Here is a 17,062-nt window from a genome sequence, read left to right on the forward strand (position 1 = left end):
CGCGACGTCACTTCCGGTTTCTTCTTGCGCCTTCTGGCTAAAAAGCGTTCCGCATCGGGGCAGCTGAGATTTCCAGGTTTTCTCTTCTTTCTTTCTTTTTCTTTTTTTTCTTCTTCTTGAGTCGCCTTTACGCTCCGGGACCCGTCCGGCCCGAGTAGTGCAGTTGATGGCTCCGGGTCAGTGGAGCAAAGGCCCCCGGCTCGCCCTCCGACCCCGCCTCCTTCTGGGCGCCCCGCCCATCGACCCGCCCTGCGTCATCCGACTGCGTAGGCCCCGTGAGCTCGCGCTGTTGCGTCATCTCCGCGCGACGCTCGGTTCGCTGTGTGTGTTCGCGGCTCCTGGCGGGTCCACGTGATTTTTGCGCAAGTGGTCCAGAACGGCCCCGGTCAGGGGGCTGGCGGAGTCCAGTTAATTCTCTTTGGCGCCCGGGTGACTCGGCGGACCCTTGGGGCCCAGCGGAGGTAGGTGAAGACGGCTCTCACTGAGGGTAGCCCAGATGCACACCGGCCTTCCTGCGGTAACGGGCATGTTTGCAGGGGCTTCCCGGGCTCCGGAGAATGGCTGAGTTCCTTCACCGGCCTAAGCTCCCCGCAGTTTAGCCTCGACCTAGATTTCCTCCTACGATCACGCCCTTTCCTGTCCACCGTTATTGGTTCCTGGAGTCATCAGCACCCCTCCAGATCAGTGAACAGATTTCCATCCCTGCCTTCGCTGACGAGGTTCCCCCAGGGGCGAGGTGAACATGAGGAAGTTTAGAAAGATTTGAGAGATCAGATCAGCAGATCTTGTTGAGTATTTGGATGTTAGAAGTGAAGAGGGAGCGCAGTCAAGGCAGAGTCTAGATTAATAGCTGCGCCAATGACCAACCACAATGGAGAGGGCACAGACCGTGTCTGTTTGATTCACCATTGTATCCCCAGTGCAGAACAGTGCCGTGCACGTCGGTAGGTATTTGAATGAACAGAAATGGGTGCCCCCTTTAATCAGTGACTGTTCTGTTTCATGAAGACGGCTTTCAAAATGCATCAGTTCTCTCTGTTGTGGTGTTACTGATGTAATGTCGGGGTTTTAAGAATAGAGGATGAGTAGCACCACCGGAATCATCCGTCTGATGACATCGAATCTCGTTTGCAATTGAATAGTTCTGAAAAGATGTTATGGCTTAACTCCATGTTATTTTAAGGTTTTATTTTTGTCCTGTTTTGTCGCTTTAATTTAGAATTTAATTTCAAAATTGTTTAATTTTTTTGAATATTTTCCTTATTTATAAATTTGAATCAACAAAGACAGTCTAGGAGAGCAACTGGGGAGATGATCGAAACTCCCAAGACTCCAAATGGAACTGAAAGAAAAAAGGAAAACAATAGGGAGAAAGAGTACCCCCCCTTTCTTTTTTTTCCTAGGGCTGAGGGGACCATGGCCTCACCTTCCCTCCAATCTTACCCAGTTTAAAATAAATCAGAACAGATCAGCTCAAAACAGGGCCCTTAGAAGCACACAGGCCAGCTATGTATGTCCTCAGGTAACTCCTGATCTGGGCCTTTGCACACTCCCACCCTGTATCCCTGCCCTGGCAGTCATTTTGTTGAGGGCTTCTTACCCAAGAGGTCCGTCAGCTGTTCCAGAAGGGTCCATTTGGGCTGGGAGGTCAATCTTATTTTTGTCCACGACTCTTCTTCAGTCAGTACCCTGCATCTCTTCCTCCGGCAGAGTCAGCTCTTCTACAAAGGGAGAATAGGAACGAGATGAAGAAGTGGGTGGGACAGGGTGGTCTTGGGGGCTGGTTTTGCAGAGCCTTCCTGCCCGGTCTGGCTTGGCTCCTTAGCCTAAGTCTGAATCACTGATGTCTGAAGAAAAGGAGAAACTGTATCTGAACTGGATGGAATTGCTTTTTATGGTTTTCTCTCCTACTATTTAAACCTTTTAAATTTAATTTAATTATACATTTCTATATCAGAACATTACCTCTTAATATTAAGCTTTTTAAAAATTTAAAAGCGTCTACCTTAGACTGTTAGCTTTGTTCTTCTTTGCATTTTTAGGCTTTCTGGAAGTCAAGTCTCTAGACTATATTCTTGTAGATTAAATGTCTTACAGATTTAGCTTTGAAAACTTTTGTGTTTGCAGTTTTACCTTAATGTTTTCTGTTGTCAAAAAATGAACCTTCTAAGGCAGCATGTGTCTTTTTGGTTTACCTACTAGAAGCGGAGCCAGATTTATTCCCAAGTGTTATAAAATGGTTAGATGTGAGGCACTTGGTGTATAGCCTTGTGTACAGCTGAGTAGATGATGTCATAGTAACCCTTATTTGTATAATTCCTGCTTCCTATAGATTGTCTCTTCTGGGTTACAATTAAATGGTGTACTGGCCTCTAATCTATAAACTTACATACAGCCTTCGGAAAGAAGGCAGAATGAAAATCGTAACTATATGTACACATCGATGGGTAAAATGTATATAACTCTTTTCTTTTTCAGACTTAAGGCATTGTCACTGTAATTATTTCTCATATCAATTCCAAACGATTAGCCCTTGGATAACAGTAATTATATTAAATTATGGCTGGTTATAAGCCTGCTGCTATTCAGACATATCCTGTACTTGGTGAAAAAATCACCCAAGATACACTGTACTGGAACAACTATAAGGTGAGCATGGAAAATAATGGGGGAGGAAGGATTTATGTTTATGCCAATGTCTCCGGCATGTATTATGCTTGGGACAGTCTGACAGAGTACTGTCAACTAAAAATAACTCTATCAGCAGCTTATAATTTGGGCAGATAATTTATCTGTTTTTCCTTTGAATTTGGTATGAAAGTCTGTACTGCTTAATCAGCTTAATCCTACCAGTGCCTAGCATAGAATAGATGATTAATCAATGTCAAATGAATTACATTTTAAAATTGTAGTTAATTAACTTATTTTATGAGTTGGCATCTCACTCTGTCACCCAAACTGGAGTGCAGTAGCTCACTGCAGCCACAGCCTCCTTGTCTCAGGTTATCTTTTCACCTCAGCCTTTCAAGTAGTTGGGATTACAGATGTGCATCACCATGTCCGGCTAATTTTTTTTTTGTAGAGACAAGGTCTCACTGACATTGGTCTTGAACATCCTGGGCTCAAGAGATCCTCCCTCCTTGGCCCAAAGTGCTGGGATTACAGATGTGAGCTACTGTGCCCGCCTAAGTGTTAGAATTTAACCTGTGGAAGAAGTGATATGAAATTGGTTTTTCTATACTATCTGAAAAAGCTTAAAAATGATTTCTTTAAAAACTGAACAACTAAATAGAGAAATGGACAAAGTTTGGGTGGGATTGGGAGGTTTGTGAGAAGAAATAAAATGACTGATTAATATATTAAAAGAATCTCAACTTCACTCGTAAGTAAAGAAAGGCAAGTTAAGACAGCAGTTCAGATACTATTTTTCATCTATTAGCACAAATGAAACATTTTGAGCATCATTGTTCCTTGAGGGAGAGAAATTGATGCAGACTTTCTGGAGGGCAATTTGGAAATATCTATCATGTTTTTTTAATGAACATACCTTTTGGCCTTGTACTCATAGCTTGGAACATGCTCCATTGGATTACTTCCAAAAGTTTGCTGAGAGAGATATATATATATATATTCATTGAACAATTATTTGTAAAAGTAGGAATCTTGAAAAAGCTATGCTCATTAGTAGTAGACTGGGATAGTAAATTATATGTTCTTGTAATGGATGATAAATGTATTGTTCATATGAAAAGTTAACGAAGATGAGTTATTAAGTGAAAAGAAGCAAGATGTGGAATGGCCTGCATGGTGTGATCATCTTTGTGTCAACTTAAAAATACGTGGTTAAATGTATACTGGTAGAGGTATAACTTTTTTCTGGTAGGAATCACAGTAAACAACTGAAGAGACAGAGTAGGATGTGGCTTTCTAAACATGTGCTTGTCTACTTCAACAGCAGCAGGGAGTGTGTGGGTGATGGGGGATGACCTTTTTTGCTTTCTTCTTAGCTTTGTATTAAATGCCACCTAGTGAATGTTACCAAGAACAAAAAGAAATGGAATTTTTCTGTAAGAAATTAAATAATGCTTACATATGTCTTACCAGCTATAACTCTGTTAATCCGCTATTCTTTTTCATTAAGACCCCTGTTCAGATTAAGGAATTTGGTGCAGTGTCAAAAGTAGACTTTTCTCCTCAGCCTCCATATAATTATGCTGTCACAGCTTCCTCAAGGGTAAGTATAATATGACATTCTTTTATTTTTATTCTGTATATTTTACTACTGATCTGGAGCCATCTGGTGAAATACTGTTTTTTATCTTATAGATTCACATTTATGGCAGATACTCCCAAGAACCTATAAAAACTTTTTCTCGGTTTAAAGACACAGCATACTGTGCAACTTTTCGGCAGGATGGTAGATTGATTGTGGCTGGCAGTGAGGATGGTGGAGTTCAGCTTTTTGATATAAGCGGGAGGGCTCCCCTCAGGCAGTTCGAAGGCCATACAAAGTAAGAGAAAGTTGGTTTTTATATGTTCTTTGTTTTATTTTGTTGTAAGCTCTGCTCTTTCTCTGGGCCTTGATTAAAACATGGAGAGCAGGGTTGGGCGCAGTGGCTCATGCCCTTCGGGAGGCAGAGGTGAGGATTACCTGAGCCCAGGAGTTCGAGACCCGCCTGGGCAACTTGGTGAGACCTTATCTCTACAATAAACCAAAAACTCAGCCTGATGTGGTGGCATGTTCCTATAGTTCCAGCTACTTGGAAAGCTGAGGTGAAAGGATCGCTTGACTATAGCTGTGGCAGTGAGTGTGCCACTACACTCCAGCCTGGGCAACAGAGTGAGACTTTGACTCAAAAAAAAAGGAACAGCTAGAGAGCAGTTCTATGATGATTATGTACCTTCATTTACTGTATCTCCTGGTTGTTCTAAGACAGTGTTGAATTTGGGTTTCATGTCCTGTTTCATGGGTTTCATGAGTTGTCTAGAATTGTATGCGACATTTTAGGAAAACTGTACATTTATCTGGGGACATGTTCTATAGTTTTTATTAATTTCTCAATGGGGTCTGGACCCAGCTGAGGTTCTGAATTACTGATGTATAGGCAACCTTACAAGTATTGAGAGCTCTATACTGTTTCAGAGGCTCTCATGTTGATATCAGGTTGGAAGGTGGATTTTGTTTTCTTCCTGGGTTTTTGGTGTTTTGTCCCCCTGATAAATTGAATAGCCATCACAATTTTATTTATTTTTTAGAGACAAGGTCTCTCTCTCTCACCGAGGCTGGAGTGCAGTGGTGCAGTCATAGTGCCCTGCAGCCTCAGACTCCTGGGCTCAAGCAGTCTTCCTTCCTCAGCCTTCCAAGTAGTTAGGATTATAGGTACAAGCCACTGCACATGGTGACAATTTTATATTAAAACTTTGTTTTTAGCATGACCCATGTTATTGCTGAAATTTGCTATTTACTTAAAGTCTCAAAAGTGTTTTTTATCACATCTTACCAGGTGGTTTTGCCCCGTCGGTGATACATTTAAAATAGAACAAATTCATTACATAATTCTACTTAGTGGCAACTCTTTTTAGAGCTGTTTTTGGTTTTGAGTCAGGGTCTCTTTCATCTAGGCTGGAGTGCAGTGGCATGATCGCGGCTCACTGCAGCCTCAATCTCCTGGGCTCAGGTAATCCTTCCACCTCAGCCCCCTGAGTAGTTGGGACTGCAGGCGAGCACCACTGCGCCCTGCTAGTTTTTTGATCTTTGCGGACAGGAGGTCTCACTGTGTTGCCTGGGCGGGTCTCCAGCTTCGGGACTTAAGCCGTCCTCCTGCCACCGCCTCCTGAACGCTGGGATTACAGGCATGAGCCACTGCGCCCAACCTTTGTTCGAGTTTTTTCAAGAACTTTTTGAAAATTTTTAAATGGAAGAAAAATGCCTTTGTCCAGCATTTAGAACATTTACTTTCATTAAGCAACGAAGTAGAATTAACATATTAGAAAATATACTTTTAAGGCTGTTGTTTAATCTTACTAACTTCATAGTGTGGGGGGATATACATTTCTTAATTGTCTTGGGAGCAAACACTTATATAAAGGTTTCTTTTTCCTCTCATGATTTTCCTCTATGGATATTCCCTGAAACTGAGCTGCTTTTTTTTTTTTTTTTAATCTGGGAAAAAAGAGCATTTTATGTTAGAAGATACTAGAAAAATAAATTTTTTCTTGCTTTTTAATATACTGATCCTTGATCTTTTAGAGCAGTTCATACAGTAGATTTTACAGCTGACAAATACCATGTGGTCTCTGGGGCTGATGATTATACAGTTAAATTATGGGATATTCCAAACTCCAAAGAAATTTTGACATTTAAAGAACATTCTGATTATGTGAGGTGTGGATGTGCTAGCAAACTTAATCCGGATCTCTTTATAACAGGTTGGTGAACTCTTTTTTTTTTCCTTCATGTAAACACCATACTTCTTTATTTGTCATATTAATAAAGGAAGAGGTAGGAGACTCCAGATAACTGAATGAGTCAACCTAAAGTAGATACTCGATAAACACTCTTTGAAAAAACTGTCCTCAGTAAGTGAGAGGGAAATTCTGATTTGATGAGGAAACATTCTTGGGTTAATAGACGCAACTGTAGAATACTGAGTCTGACCACAACACCATACTTACCCAGGTCAGCCGGACCCCATTTCCAACCCAGTGTGTAGCAGTGTCCTCTTGCAACCTTTCTTATAGGTGTCAGGGATACCAATGGAGAAGCAGGAAGAGGTGGCAAAAGGCTATGGAGATTCACAAGAGTGTGTGTTGGGAAGAGCATCCAGACCAGTTAGGATACTGGCTAATAGCTATCATAAAAGAGGCTACAAAAACAAAAGTTTACACAAGTAGAATTGTGCTTCTTCCTCATAAACCAGTCAGGACAAGAAGGTGACTGCTCCTCAGTGTCCTTCAGGGACCCCTGTTTGAAAAGGTCAAAGGCTATGGATTATTCTCTCACCTTTATGTCTCAGCAAGTTGCAGGGGCTTTGTAATGGATCATTTATCATCTTAGCATTGGATGGATAATATATCATATCTGTCCTACTATCCTCCAGGATGCTGTCCACTTTTCTATATCCTACACCATGACCAGGCTTCAGTAAGAAGACAGGAAAACAGCCTCTTCTTTGTAAAAGACATTTACTAGAAGTTTCTCCTTTTTCTTCCTTTCATTCCCCATTGACCAGAGTTTTCTCTCCTGAAGGAAATAGTCTTACTGCGATCAACTTTAATGGTGCTGTGGGACTGTTTTGGGATGGAAGGGTTTAAGTTTTTTTAAAATTATTATTATTAAAGAAATATGTTTCAGATTCATCAACTGTTTTATTTTTTTCTTTTTTTGGTGGTGATTGTTCTCCAAATTTGTTTGGAAACATTGGGCTGTCTTTAAATAGTAGACTGTCAGAACTGTTATGGGTAGTACCCTGGTTTTCAGAGATCCTCCAGCAGCCAAGAAATAAAGATGCTGCAGTTTAGCCTTTGTGGGTGCCTTTTCAGAGATCCCCCAATGATTCAGTAGTCTGAAGCTAGGAATAATTTCAGATCAGAGCAAGTTAGATTCTGTGTAGTGTTGTATAGTGCTTTTCAGAAACAGTCAGTGGTGGAGGGTTTGGAGGTTTGTGTCTTCGTGAATACACATATATCTTTTTAAGCTTCCATCTAAGCTCCCCCACCCTTTTAAGATTTATGTCTGGATACACACAAGTACATATAGTTTTTGTTGTTTTAAACAGTGAAACTCACATAATACAAAAATTGATGTTTTTAGGATCATACGACCATACTGTGAAGATGTTTGATGCACGAACAAATAAGAGTGTTCTTTCTGTGGAACATGGACAGCCAGTGGAGAGTGTCCTGCTTTTCCCCTCTGGAGGGCTTCTGGTGTCCTCAGGTACTTCTTTTAAAGATTGTTTTCACCGAAATTGTTTGTCTCAAGTCAGACTTTTTTTTTTTTTATCAGTTGCTATTTATAATTGATTAATGCGCACTTGAATTGTGTATCGTTTTTTCTCAAACAGTTGGTAAGTGGGACAGGCAAACAGTTATCACTTATTGTGTACCTAATGTGAGCCAGGCACTGTGCTAGTATATACATACATATTATCTTTAATGCCCTAGATGGTGCTACAAGGTTTTGTAAAGTTTTAACTCCTTTTTCCAAGGTAAAGTCTTAAGTGGCAGACCTGAAATCACAGAACTTGAGAGCCTGCATTATGTGTTTAATCTGTGCCATCTTCTTTGACCCCAGAAATCTAGGTCATATTCCTATAATTTTCCCCTAAGAGGTCTGTGGCAGCTTTTGGAAACAGGTTCCTTCACGTCTGGAATCATGCTTGTCTCTTTTTACATGACTCTCTTGACTGAAATGCCCTCATAGCTGCTCTTGCTAGAGGAGGTGTTGTGAAGTTAAGGACCTTGATACGTTTCTCAGAGGTGTTTTTGGGTCATGTTGAGCATAGTGCATTTTCGTAATTATAATGGAAGAAGTAAATCGGCTTCTTTCATTTGTCAATACAGTAAAAATGTGTTGACATTAGAAGAATGTATAGGTAGTGTGTGTACTGGACAGCATATATGTCACTGTGTATATCGCCTTTTTTTTTTTTTTGCTTAATTCTAAAATCCAGATAGAAATTATATTGTTTTATACTCTTTTCCCCAATACCTATGTAATTTAAAAAGTCATTGGTGTCAGGTGTGTATGTTTGTCTTGCTGTTATTTTAAGAAATGGAAAAAGATCAAGTTGAACAGGGAGAATGGAAACCTGTTTGCTCATCTCTCTTCTGTGCCACCAGCTAGTCCTGTGACCTTGAGCAGTTCCTTAGAGTCTCTAGACCTTGAGAAAATGAGAGGTCGGTCTAGATCAGTGGTTTCAAACTGGGATCCCTGTGCCACACGTGAGTCGGGAGGTGGGGGCAGAGTTGGGCTCCAGCTCCTGTTCCCCATCAGGGTAGATGAGAACATCAGTCTCCCCCCACCCATGTCTGTCTTCTGTACTAGACTTTGCTTGATATTTTGTTGAAAATCTGGATTATTCATTTCCATAGTTATACAGAACTTCTTTTAAAAATGATTTTATTATATTTTTCTTAAAATGAGCTCTCTTTCTGTTCTACTTTTATGTGCCTGGCACTTCTGTACCCTTCACAGATATGAGACTATGTAATTATCATAGCAGTTCCATGAGATAGGAACTGTTGCTCCTGTCAGCCACACACACCCAGGAAGTAGGGGAGCCAGCCTTTAAACCAGCTGGTCTGGCTCTGGAATCCCTCACCCAGCCTCCAAGCTGTGTGGAGTATCCAGTGAGGAATGCTTTTCAGGTCTGTAAAATTTTGAATCGGTGGCAGAATATCAAACTAATGGTTATTTCTTTTTATAGGAGGTCGTTATGTTAAAGTCTGGGACATGTTAAAAGGAGGACAGTTGCTAGTGTCTTTGAGAAACCATCACAAAACCGTGACGTGTTTATGCCTGAGCAGCTCCGGACAGAGGTTGCTCTCTGGCTCACTGGATAGGTTAGCATTTTAATTTTCTTTGTTTATTGTTTTCATCATACAGGTGTTTACCACTTGAGGAATTGAGTTATTTCAGTAATATTTGTGATAAATATTCTGATAATGATTTTTATGAAAGAAACTGTCGAGTTAAAAATAATTTTAAAGTTTTATTTATATAAAACCACTTATCTTCCCCCTTGATATAATTTGTTTTAACTTATGTCCTTTAGCAATATTATTGAACCATTTGAATGATAATCTCTTAAATAATGCTATTCTGTGAACCATCTTTTAAAACCATCATTGTACATTCATATATTTTGAAATTTTCACAGTGAATATATATGTGCATATTCTAGTTTATAGTTTTTAAAATTCAAATCTTCATGTGGACATTTCTCCATATTAATGTGGTCCAAATACTGCTATTCTCAATCAACATTTAGTATTCCATCAATTAAGGTACCAGCACAGTGCTGTTCAGTGGGAGAGGGAGGGAGTATTATATGAACCACATATGTAATTTGAAATGTTCTGGTACCCACATTTTAAAAGTTTTTTAGAAATCAGGTAAAATTAATTTTAATACTATGTAACCCAATATCTAACTTAGAGGTAAAATATGTATTTTTGACATGCATAAAATATTTCAACATGTAATCAACATAAATGTTATTGTGATACTAGAAACAAGTTAAGCATCTAAATATGTCTTGCAAGACAATAATTAACATTTACTGCCTCTGTTTTAAAATTTAAAACAATTAAAACTAAGTAAAATAATATTTTAGTTTCTCATTTTCACTAGCTGCATTTCAAATGGTCAGTAGCCTCATATGGTTAGACATATGGCACAGTTCCAGAGTTTACTTTTCGTCTGTTGTTGGTTACTTTATTTCCGTCTTTTTATTTTTCCTGCTGTTATAAAAAGCTTTGGTTTTCAGTATGTTTATTTTTTTTGGATATTCATTCTATAGTTGGTTGAATCTGGATGTGGAACCCGTAATAAAGAGGTACTTTTTTTTTTTCTTGGAGTCGGAGTCTCACCAAGTTGCCAGGCTGGTCTCAAACCCCTGAGCTCAGGCAATCCTCTCACCTTGGCCTCCCAAAGTGCTGGGATTACAGGCTTGAGCCACTGTGCCCAGCCAAGAGGTACATATTTTAAAACCTAGAGAATCCTTTTTTTTTCCTGAGTCAGGGTCTCACTCTGCCACCCAGGATGGAGTGCAGTCACACAATCCCAGCTCAACTGCAGCCTTGACCCCCTGTGCTCAGGCAATCCTTCAACCTCAGCCTCCCAAGTAACCGGGACTAAAAGCACATGCCACCGTACCTGGCTAATTTTTTTTTAATTTGTATTTTTTGTAGAGACAAGGTCTGGCTATGTTGCCTAGGCTGGTGTTAAGCACCTGGGCTCAAGCAGTCCCCCCCTGCTTCAGCCTCCCAAACTGCTAGAATTACAGGCGTGGGCTACCGTGCCTGACTGAAAATATTTTTTTTGTTTTTAGAGTTGGAGTCTCACTCCACTGCCCAGGCTGGAGTGCAGTGGCATGCTCAAGGCCACCCCAGCATCAACCTGCTGGGCTCCAGCGATCCTTTTGCCCCAACCTTCCAAGTAGCCGGAACTACAGGCGCATGCTACCACCCCGGCTAATTTTTTGCTTTATTGTAGAGACGAGGTCTCACCATGTTGCGCAGGCTGGTCTTGAAATAAAATACTTGTAATACAAAGAAATGTGTTATGTAAATGTATGGCAGATTCTCTGAAAGAGTGCTGTTAGGCGATTTGGGACTTGATTCTTAGATATGTTCCTAAAAGCTAAGTGTAAATTGGCTCTATTTCTGGTGGTTCTCAACCAAGAGTGATTTTTGTTCCCCGGGGAACATTGAACAATATCTGAAGAAAATTTTGGTTTTTGTCACAACGTTAGGTCGTGGTGCCATTGCTGTAAGGGGATAGAGGTCAGGAAGACTGCTAAACGTCTTACAATGCACAGGACACCCCCAACAACAAAGAATTCTGTGGTCCAAAATGGCAGGGATGCTGAGGTTGAGAAACCCTGCTCTTTTGGCTTCACATGTGCTTTCACTTACATTTTTTTCTTTACTTCCAAGTTTTATCTTTAGATGACAGTGGTTTATGTTCTGTCTTTCTGTTTGTTTTATAAGTATTTATAGAAACAGTGCTGATATACAGCTCATATTTTAAGAGATTTAGGGACAGATTAGATTGTAATTAACATTCCTAATTCTTTTTCTTCATTGTTGTATAGATTTTATTATTCATATTTAGAGTTTTCAAGAAACAGAAAACGTGCGTTTCATGTTCATTTCCAAGATGATTTGTGACAGAGCTTTTCTTTTTTATCAGGAAGGTTAAAGTATACAGCACGACTTCCTACAAAGTCGTCCACAGTTTTGATTACGCAGCTTCGATTTTGAGTCTTGCCCTTGCAGTAAGTCCTTTTCCCTCTTCTTTAAACTTCATTTACCCTGTCTGTTGAATGAAATGAAAATGGAATTTCAGGGCTCATCTCTGGACTGGGGTAAGTCCTGTAGCATTAGATATTTGAATTAAGACAGTTGCTAGAATATAGTACCTGTCTTGATAACTTAGCACGAGTTCAGATTTAGGTCCCACTTTACTGCATAGCTTCAGACTAAGTACAGTGTTGGAGGCGTTGTCAGCACCGTGAACAAGACCTGGGAAGCTGATAAATCTCTCTCCAACTCATTTCACTCAAGAGTATTATAATGCTCTAGAAAGTCAGGTTGGCTCCCTGAGCAGAAAAAAAGGTAAAGGGAAAAGGGAGCAACAAAGTGAAATTGCTCCTTTTCTTTGCTGACTCCTCTTTCTGAAATGTGTCCTGTCAGGTTTCATGAGGTGCCACGTTTGGGCAGGAAGGCATTTGACTGTGTTATAGAGTATAGAAATCTGAACTGAGAGAAGAAAGGCTTATTTTTTAAAAATTTTTTTGGCAAGATTATAGAAAGTCATGCCACCAACTGTGCCACTAACTGTGTATTATTATTTCAGACTTTGCCAGTGTTATTTTACAAGTATAAGTTCTAACAATGTAATGGTATCCTAGAGAAAGAAATGGTTTTGCTCTAACATTTTGCAGAGACCATTTTTAGGCAGAGTATCTGTATCCAGATGGAACTGTAGTGAATGTATGGATAAGCAGCTAATACATTGTAAGTGTTTTTTGAAGTAAATGTAATATAGTTTACTTGTTAGAAATAGACTAACATTTTTCTTATTGCTGTTAGCATGAAGATGAGACGATAATTGTAGGAATGACCAATGGAATACTGAGCGTGAAACATCGGAAATCTGAAGCAAAGAAGGATTCTCTTCCCAAGAGAAGAAGGCCTGCATATCGAACCTTTATTAAAGGAAAAAATTACATGAAGCAGCGGGTATTTGTGCATTTCTCATATTTGTTTAAAAGGTGAAATTTGTTAGAGTAGCCAACTCCACGCTGCACATTACTGGAAAGTGTAGTTCATGTGGCATTTAGCTTTATTTGTTTTTCTCTGCATCAGAATTATCTCCGGATTGCTAGATTGGGGACTTTATTGATGAGTAATGGGGAACAAAGACTAATTTGCTTAATACTCTGAATTACCACATGATGCTATACAGTGCTTTACAACATCCAAAATAATGACTTTCGTATACTACCTGATTTGATCTTCTAAATATCCCTGAGAAGTCACAGATCTCATTATGTCCTCACTTGGCATCTGAGAATATTGAGATACAAAGAAGTTGTGATTGATCCACGATTTTGTTACTGGTATCCAAAGTTGTTGAGACTGTTTCTCATTATCTCTGATTATTGTTTTATTTCTCTTTCTACTAAATCACACTGCCTGCCATGCAAAGAGAATTGAAATGAATAATTTTTGCCCAAAAATGAGGCAGTTGCATGTGTTGTTAACTTACATTACATTACAGAGCGTAAGAACACGCTGATGTGGCAGATTATTCCATTTTTATTTAATATATATTATGGGCATATGACTGTTATTTGTGATATAGGGATACCACTTCATTAAGATAAAGTATATATTGAATATATCTTTATACAGATACTGATTTTTCCTCTCTATAAATTTACTTTTCAATACAGGATGACATTTTGATTAACAGGCCAGCCAAGAAACATCTAGAATTGTATGACAGGGATCTGAAAAACTTTCGGATCTCTAAGGCACTTGACAGAGTCCTTGAGGTGAGTGGGCATTTTTTTGTTGAGTCAGAGTCTCACTCTGTTGCCCAGGCTGGAGCATGGTCATGGCCACCTCAGCCTTGACCTGCTGGGCTCAGGTGATCCTTCTGCCTCAGCCTTCCAAGTAGCTGGAACTACAGACACATACCACCACACCCAGCTAATGTTATGACATTGTAGAGAAGAGATCTTGCCAAATGACTCAGGCAGTCTCCAGCCTTTGAGCTCAGGCAGTCCTCTCACTTCTGCCTCCCAAAGTGCTGGGATTACAGGTGTGAGCCACCATGCCTGGCTTGTGAGTGAGTATTTTTTTAAGGAATCTTTTATTTTATTATGTGCCTTGTATGTTAGCATGACTCTGAACTGTGAAGATTAGATCCTATCCAAACTGGTAATTTAGTGCAAGACAGTGCTTTTTTCTTGTACTGGTTTGTCTACTAATGTTGACTCTGAAAATTCTTCTAGCCCACTTGTACACTAAAGACACCTGAGATTACAGTTTCCATCATAAAGGAGTTAAATCGAAGAGGAGTTCTTGCAAATGCCCTTGCAGGTCGGGATGAAAAGGAAATTAGTCGTGTTCTTAATTTTTTGATAAGGTATGAAGCAATTGTATTCTGTGAAACACTTGTATTTTGCATCTAAAATCCTTCTCTATCACCAAATCAGAAACATTTAGTTTGATCTTTGTAGAGAACTGGTAGAACAATTAAATGTTTTAAGGATTTTTTTTTAACTTTTCAAGTTTCATTAAACAGAATTTTTACTTTGTAGGAATCTTTCTCAGCCAAGATTTGCCCCAGTTTTGATCAATGCTGCTGAAATAATTATCGGTAAGTAGTTGATAAACCTTGACAGTTGTTAAACCTTGCAAAAGTAGAGATGTCAAATACTAAATCAAATTTGGAAATCAAGCAGGTCACAATATCTTGTTTTTGTCAACTCTCCAGTAAGGATTTTCATGGAGAAAACAACAATATATCAGTGCCATTTAAAATGTAGTAAAATATTTACAGTAGTGTGACTTTGAATTTATGGGACTAGGGTTATTGTAATGCTTAAAAATACTTTTCATAGACATCTATAATAACCATGACTCGTTTTTTAATGGGAAAATGAAAATACACCAGGACCTCTACCCAGTACTTTTATAAATCATAAATTAATTATAAAATAAGTACAGATTTTTTTTAGTGTTTTTATGTTTAGTATTCTTATACTTTATTGCTTTTTCACTTATTGTATAGAAAGATGTTTCCAGTTAATGTTTTCTTTCTCTCTCTTTAGATATATATCTACCTGTGATTGGTCAGTCCCCTGTAGTTGACAAAAAGTTTTTGTTACTTCAAGGACTGGTAGAAAAAGAGATTGATTACCAAAGAGAATTACTGGAAACCTTGGGGATGATGGATATGCTTTTTGCTACCATGAAAAGGAAAGAAAGCAATTCTGTGTTGGAACATACATCTGATGGATTTCTAGAAAACAAGAAGATAGAATCATAGTGTCTGTTTAACAAGACACATAAGAACTCCTAACTTGGAATAGATTTGGCTCTGTTGACTGTGGACAAGAGAATATCTTTGATACATTTAAACTATTTACAGAACCAGTTCTGTGGAAGAGACAAATAACTATGATTGGAAAATAAGTACCTGTTTTAACATGTGGTTTTCCATGTAATATGTTGGATTTTTTAAAGGCATCTTCAGCTAGAAGATCTGTTTTCTTGGTCACAGCCAATGCCTACCTTGGATGAGTTGGTATTAATTTCAATGCCACAAAGTTCTGTATCAACATTTGCGTAGGCATTGAGATCTGGAGTTCAGATATGAACGGTCCCTGGAGAGGGTCCAACTGGGAGTCCTGCCAAAGGAATAAAGCTTTGTTTGTCACCTCTCTCCTGGAAAGCAGCAGAAACGGATGGCAAGAGCAGAAACACTGTCTTCGCTCTCATCAGTGCCTTTGGGGTTTCCTGGCTCTCACTCAGCTCCCCCCGACCCCTGTGACCACTGGTCTTGGTCCCAGGCTCTGCTTCGGCTGGAAATAGGGCTGCATCTTTTCCGAGGGTGGCAAGTCAGTGGTCAGCTCTGAGTCATTGCCACTAGCTAGATGTGTATTCAGAGTATGAGATGACAGATTTGATACCTAGATAATTATGCTCTCTATCCCAGGTTTTTCTTTAGTATTGACTATCCTTATCAGAGCAAAGTTTACAGCTAAACCTTATTGGGCCACTTTTTCTTTCCTTCAATACGCAGCCTTTCTACCAAGTTTACCTTGTTTCAGGTCAGGAATGATCAAATTTGTCATTTATAATAAATTGCCTTTCAGTCTATTTTACATATGTTTGGAACTTATGTAAAACTTATGTAACTTACAGTTAACCCTCTGAAAACTATTTTCTCTGCTCTGTATTTAGGGGTTTTTTCCTCCATTCTTCACACTCATCTTGTATTTTTAGAATCAATTCAGAGCAATTTGCTTTGAAAAATAGTTGTCTTTGAAAGTTCAGTATAAATCACATTTCTTTTTTTTGTAAAGAGATGGTTTTTTCCTTGGCTTTTTGAGGTGTATTCATTCCCGATAAATAATTGATGGATAGTGACTCTTAGTACTCTGATTTCACAATTGCTACTTCTCCCATTTTTCCCAATTCTTACCCCAACTCAAGTAGTTAATAATCTGTAAGGAAAAATGTCTTGAGCTAGACCCCTTAGTGGAAGATTTTGTAACGTGAGTCTCCTCTCATAATTTTAGTTCTGTAAATTCACATTTTTTTAAAATGGAAAAAATGCTTGGTATATAAGGGAAATGCTCAGAAATAGGGTCTAATTTCTCTTTCCTGAACTGATGTGAACAATCACACAGCACGATGGTGCGTAAAAAGCCAGCAGTTTGCTGCCCTGAGTAATGATGATGTTAGTCCAGATCAGAAACCATTTTTGTTTTGAGAATGGTTGATTTATTTAAGTAAAATTTTTATTTGAAGTTTCATGAGCAGCCTATTCCATATAGTAAGACCTCATCTCCACAAAAAAAAAAGTTAGCACGGTGCCATGAGCCTGTCATCCCTGCTACTCAGGAGACTGAGGCAGAAGGATTACCCGAGCCCTGGAGGTCGCAACGGTGCTGAGCTGTGATCGTGCCACTGCACTCCAGCCTGGGCAACAGAGTGAGACCCTGACTTAATAAAAGCTTTGTAAGTATTCTGTTAATTTACATGCTAGTAAAAATTAGACGTTGAAATTCCCCTTAAGGCTCAAGCTGCCATA

At 39.2% G+C, this 17,062-nt stretch overlaps 1 protein-coding gene across 4 annotated transcripts; it reads left to right on the forward strand.

The window, feature by feature from the left end:
* The first annotated feature begins 292 nt into the window (after positions 1-292).
* UTP15 (UTP15, small subunit processome component) lies at positions 293-15,396 on the forward strand. Of its 4 annotated transcripts, none has more exons than XM_008056664.2 (13): positions 293-461; positions 2,479-2,649; positions 4,142-4,234; positions 4,327-4,511; positions 6,251-6,429; positions 7,814-7,939; positions 9,432-9,567; positions 11,921-12,005; positions 12,823-12,972; positions 13,689-13,790; positions 14,253-14,386; positions 14,562-14,620; positions 15,075-15,396. In XM_008056664.2, exons 2-13 carry the CDS (start codon positions 2,560-2,562, stop codon positions 15,290-15,292), a joined length of 1,557 nt encoding a protein of 518 aa, XP_008054855.1. In that variant the 5' UTR covers positions 293-461; positions 2,479-2,559; the 3' UTR covers positions 15,293-15,396. The 4 variants fall into 4 exon arrangements, with proteins under 4 accessions (XP_008054855.1, XP_021567329.1, XP_008054856.1 ...); XM_008056665.1 differs by having other exon boundaries at positions 322-461; positions 4,199-4,234; XM_021711654.1 differs by lacking the exon at positions 2,479-2,649 and having other exon boundaries at positions 299-461.
* Positions 15,397-17,062: the final 1,666 nt, after the last annotated feature.

The sequence above is a fragment of the Carlito syrichta genome, unplaced genomic scaffold (assembly GCF_000164805.1).
Source record: "Carlito syrichta isolate Samal-C Ts95f unplaced genomic scaffold, Tarsius_syrichta-2.0.1 Scaffold302434, whole genome shotgun sequence".
Lineage (NCBI taxonomy): Eukaryota > Metazoa > Chordata > Mammalia > Primates > Tarsiidae > Carlito > Carlito syrichta.

What these genes read in the sequence shown, in the direction of transcription:
- UTP15 (XM_008056664.2), top strand. Translation starts at nt 2,560, where the DNA reads ATGGCTGGTTATAAGCCTGCTGCTATTCAGACATATCCTGTACTTGGT. An exon ending in TTTTGAGTCTTGCCCTTGCA is followed by an intron (nt 12,006 to 12,822) that starts GTAAGTCCTTTT and finishes TATTGCTGTTAG; the next exon opens with CATGAAGATGAGACGATAAT. An exon ending in GTTCTTAATTTTTTGATAAG is followed by an intron (nt 14,387 to 14,561) that starts GTATGAAGCAAT and finishes TTTACTTTGTAG; the next exon opens with GAATCTTTCTCAGCCAAGAT.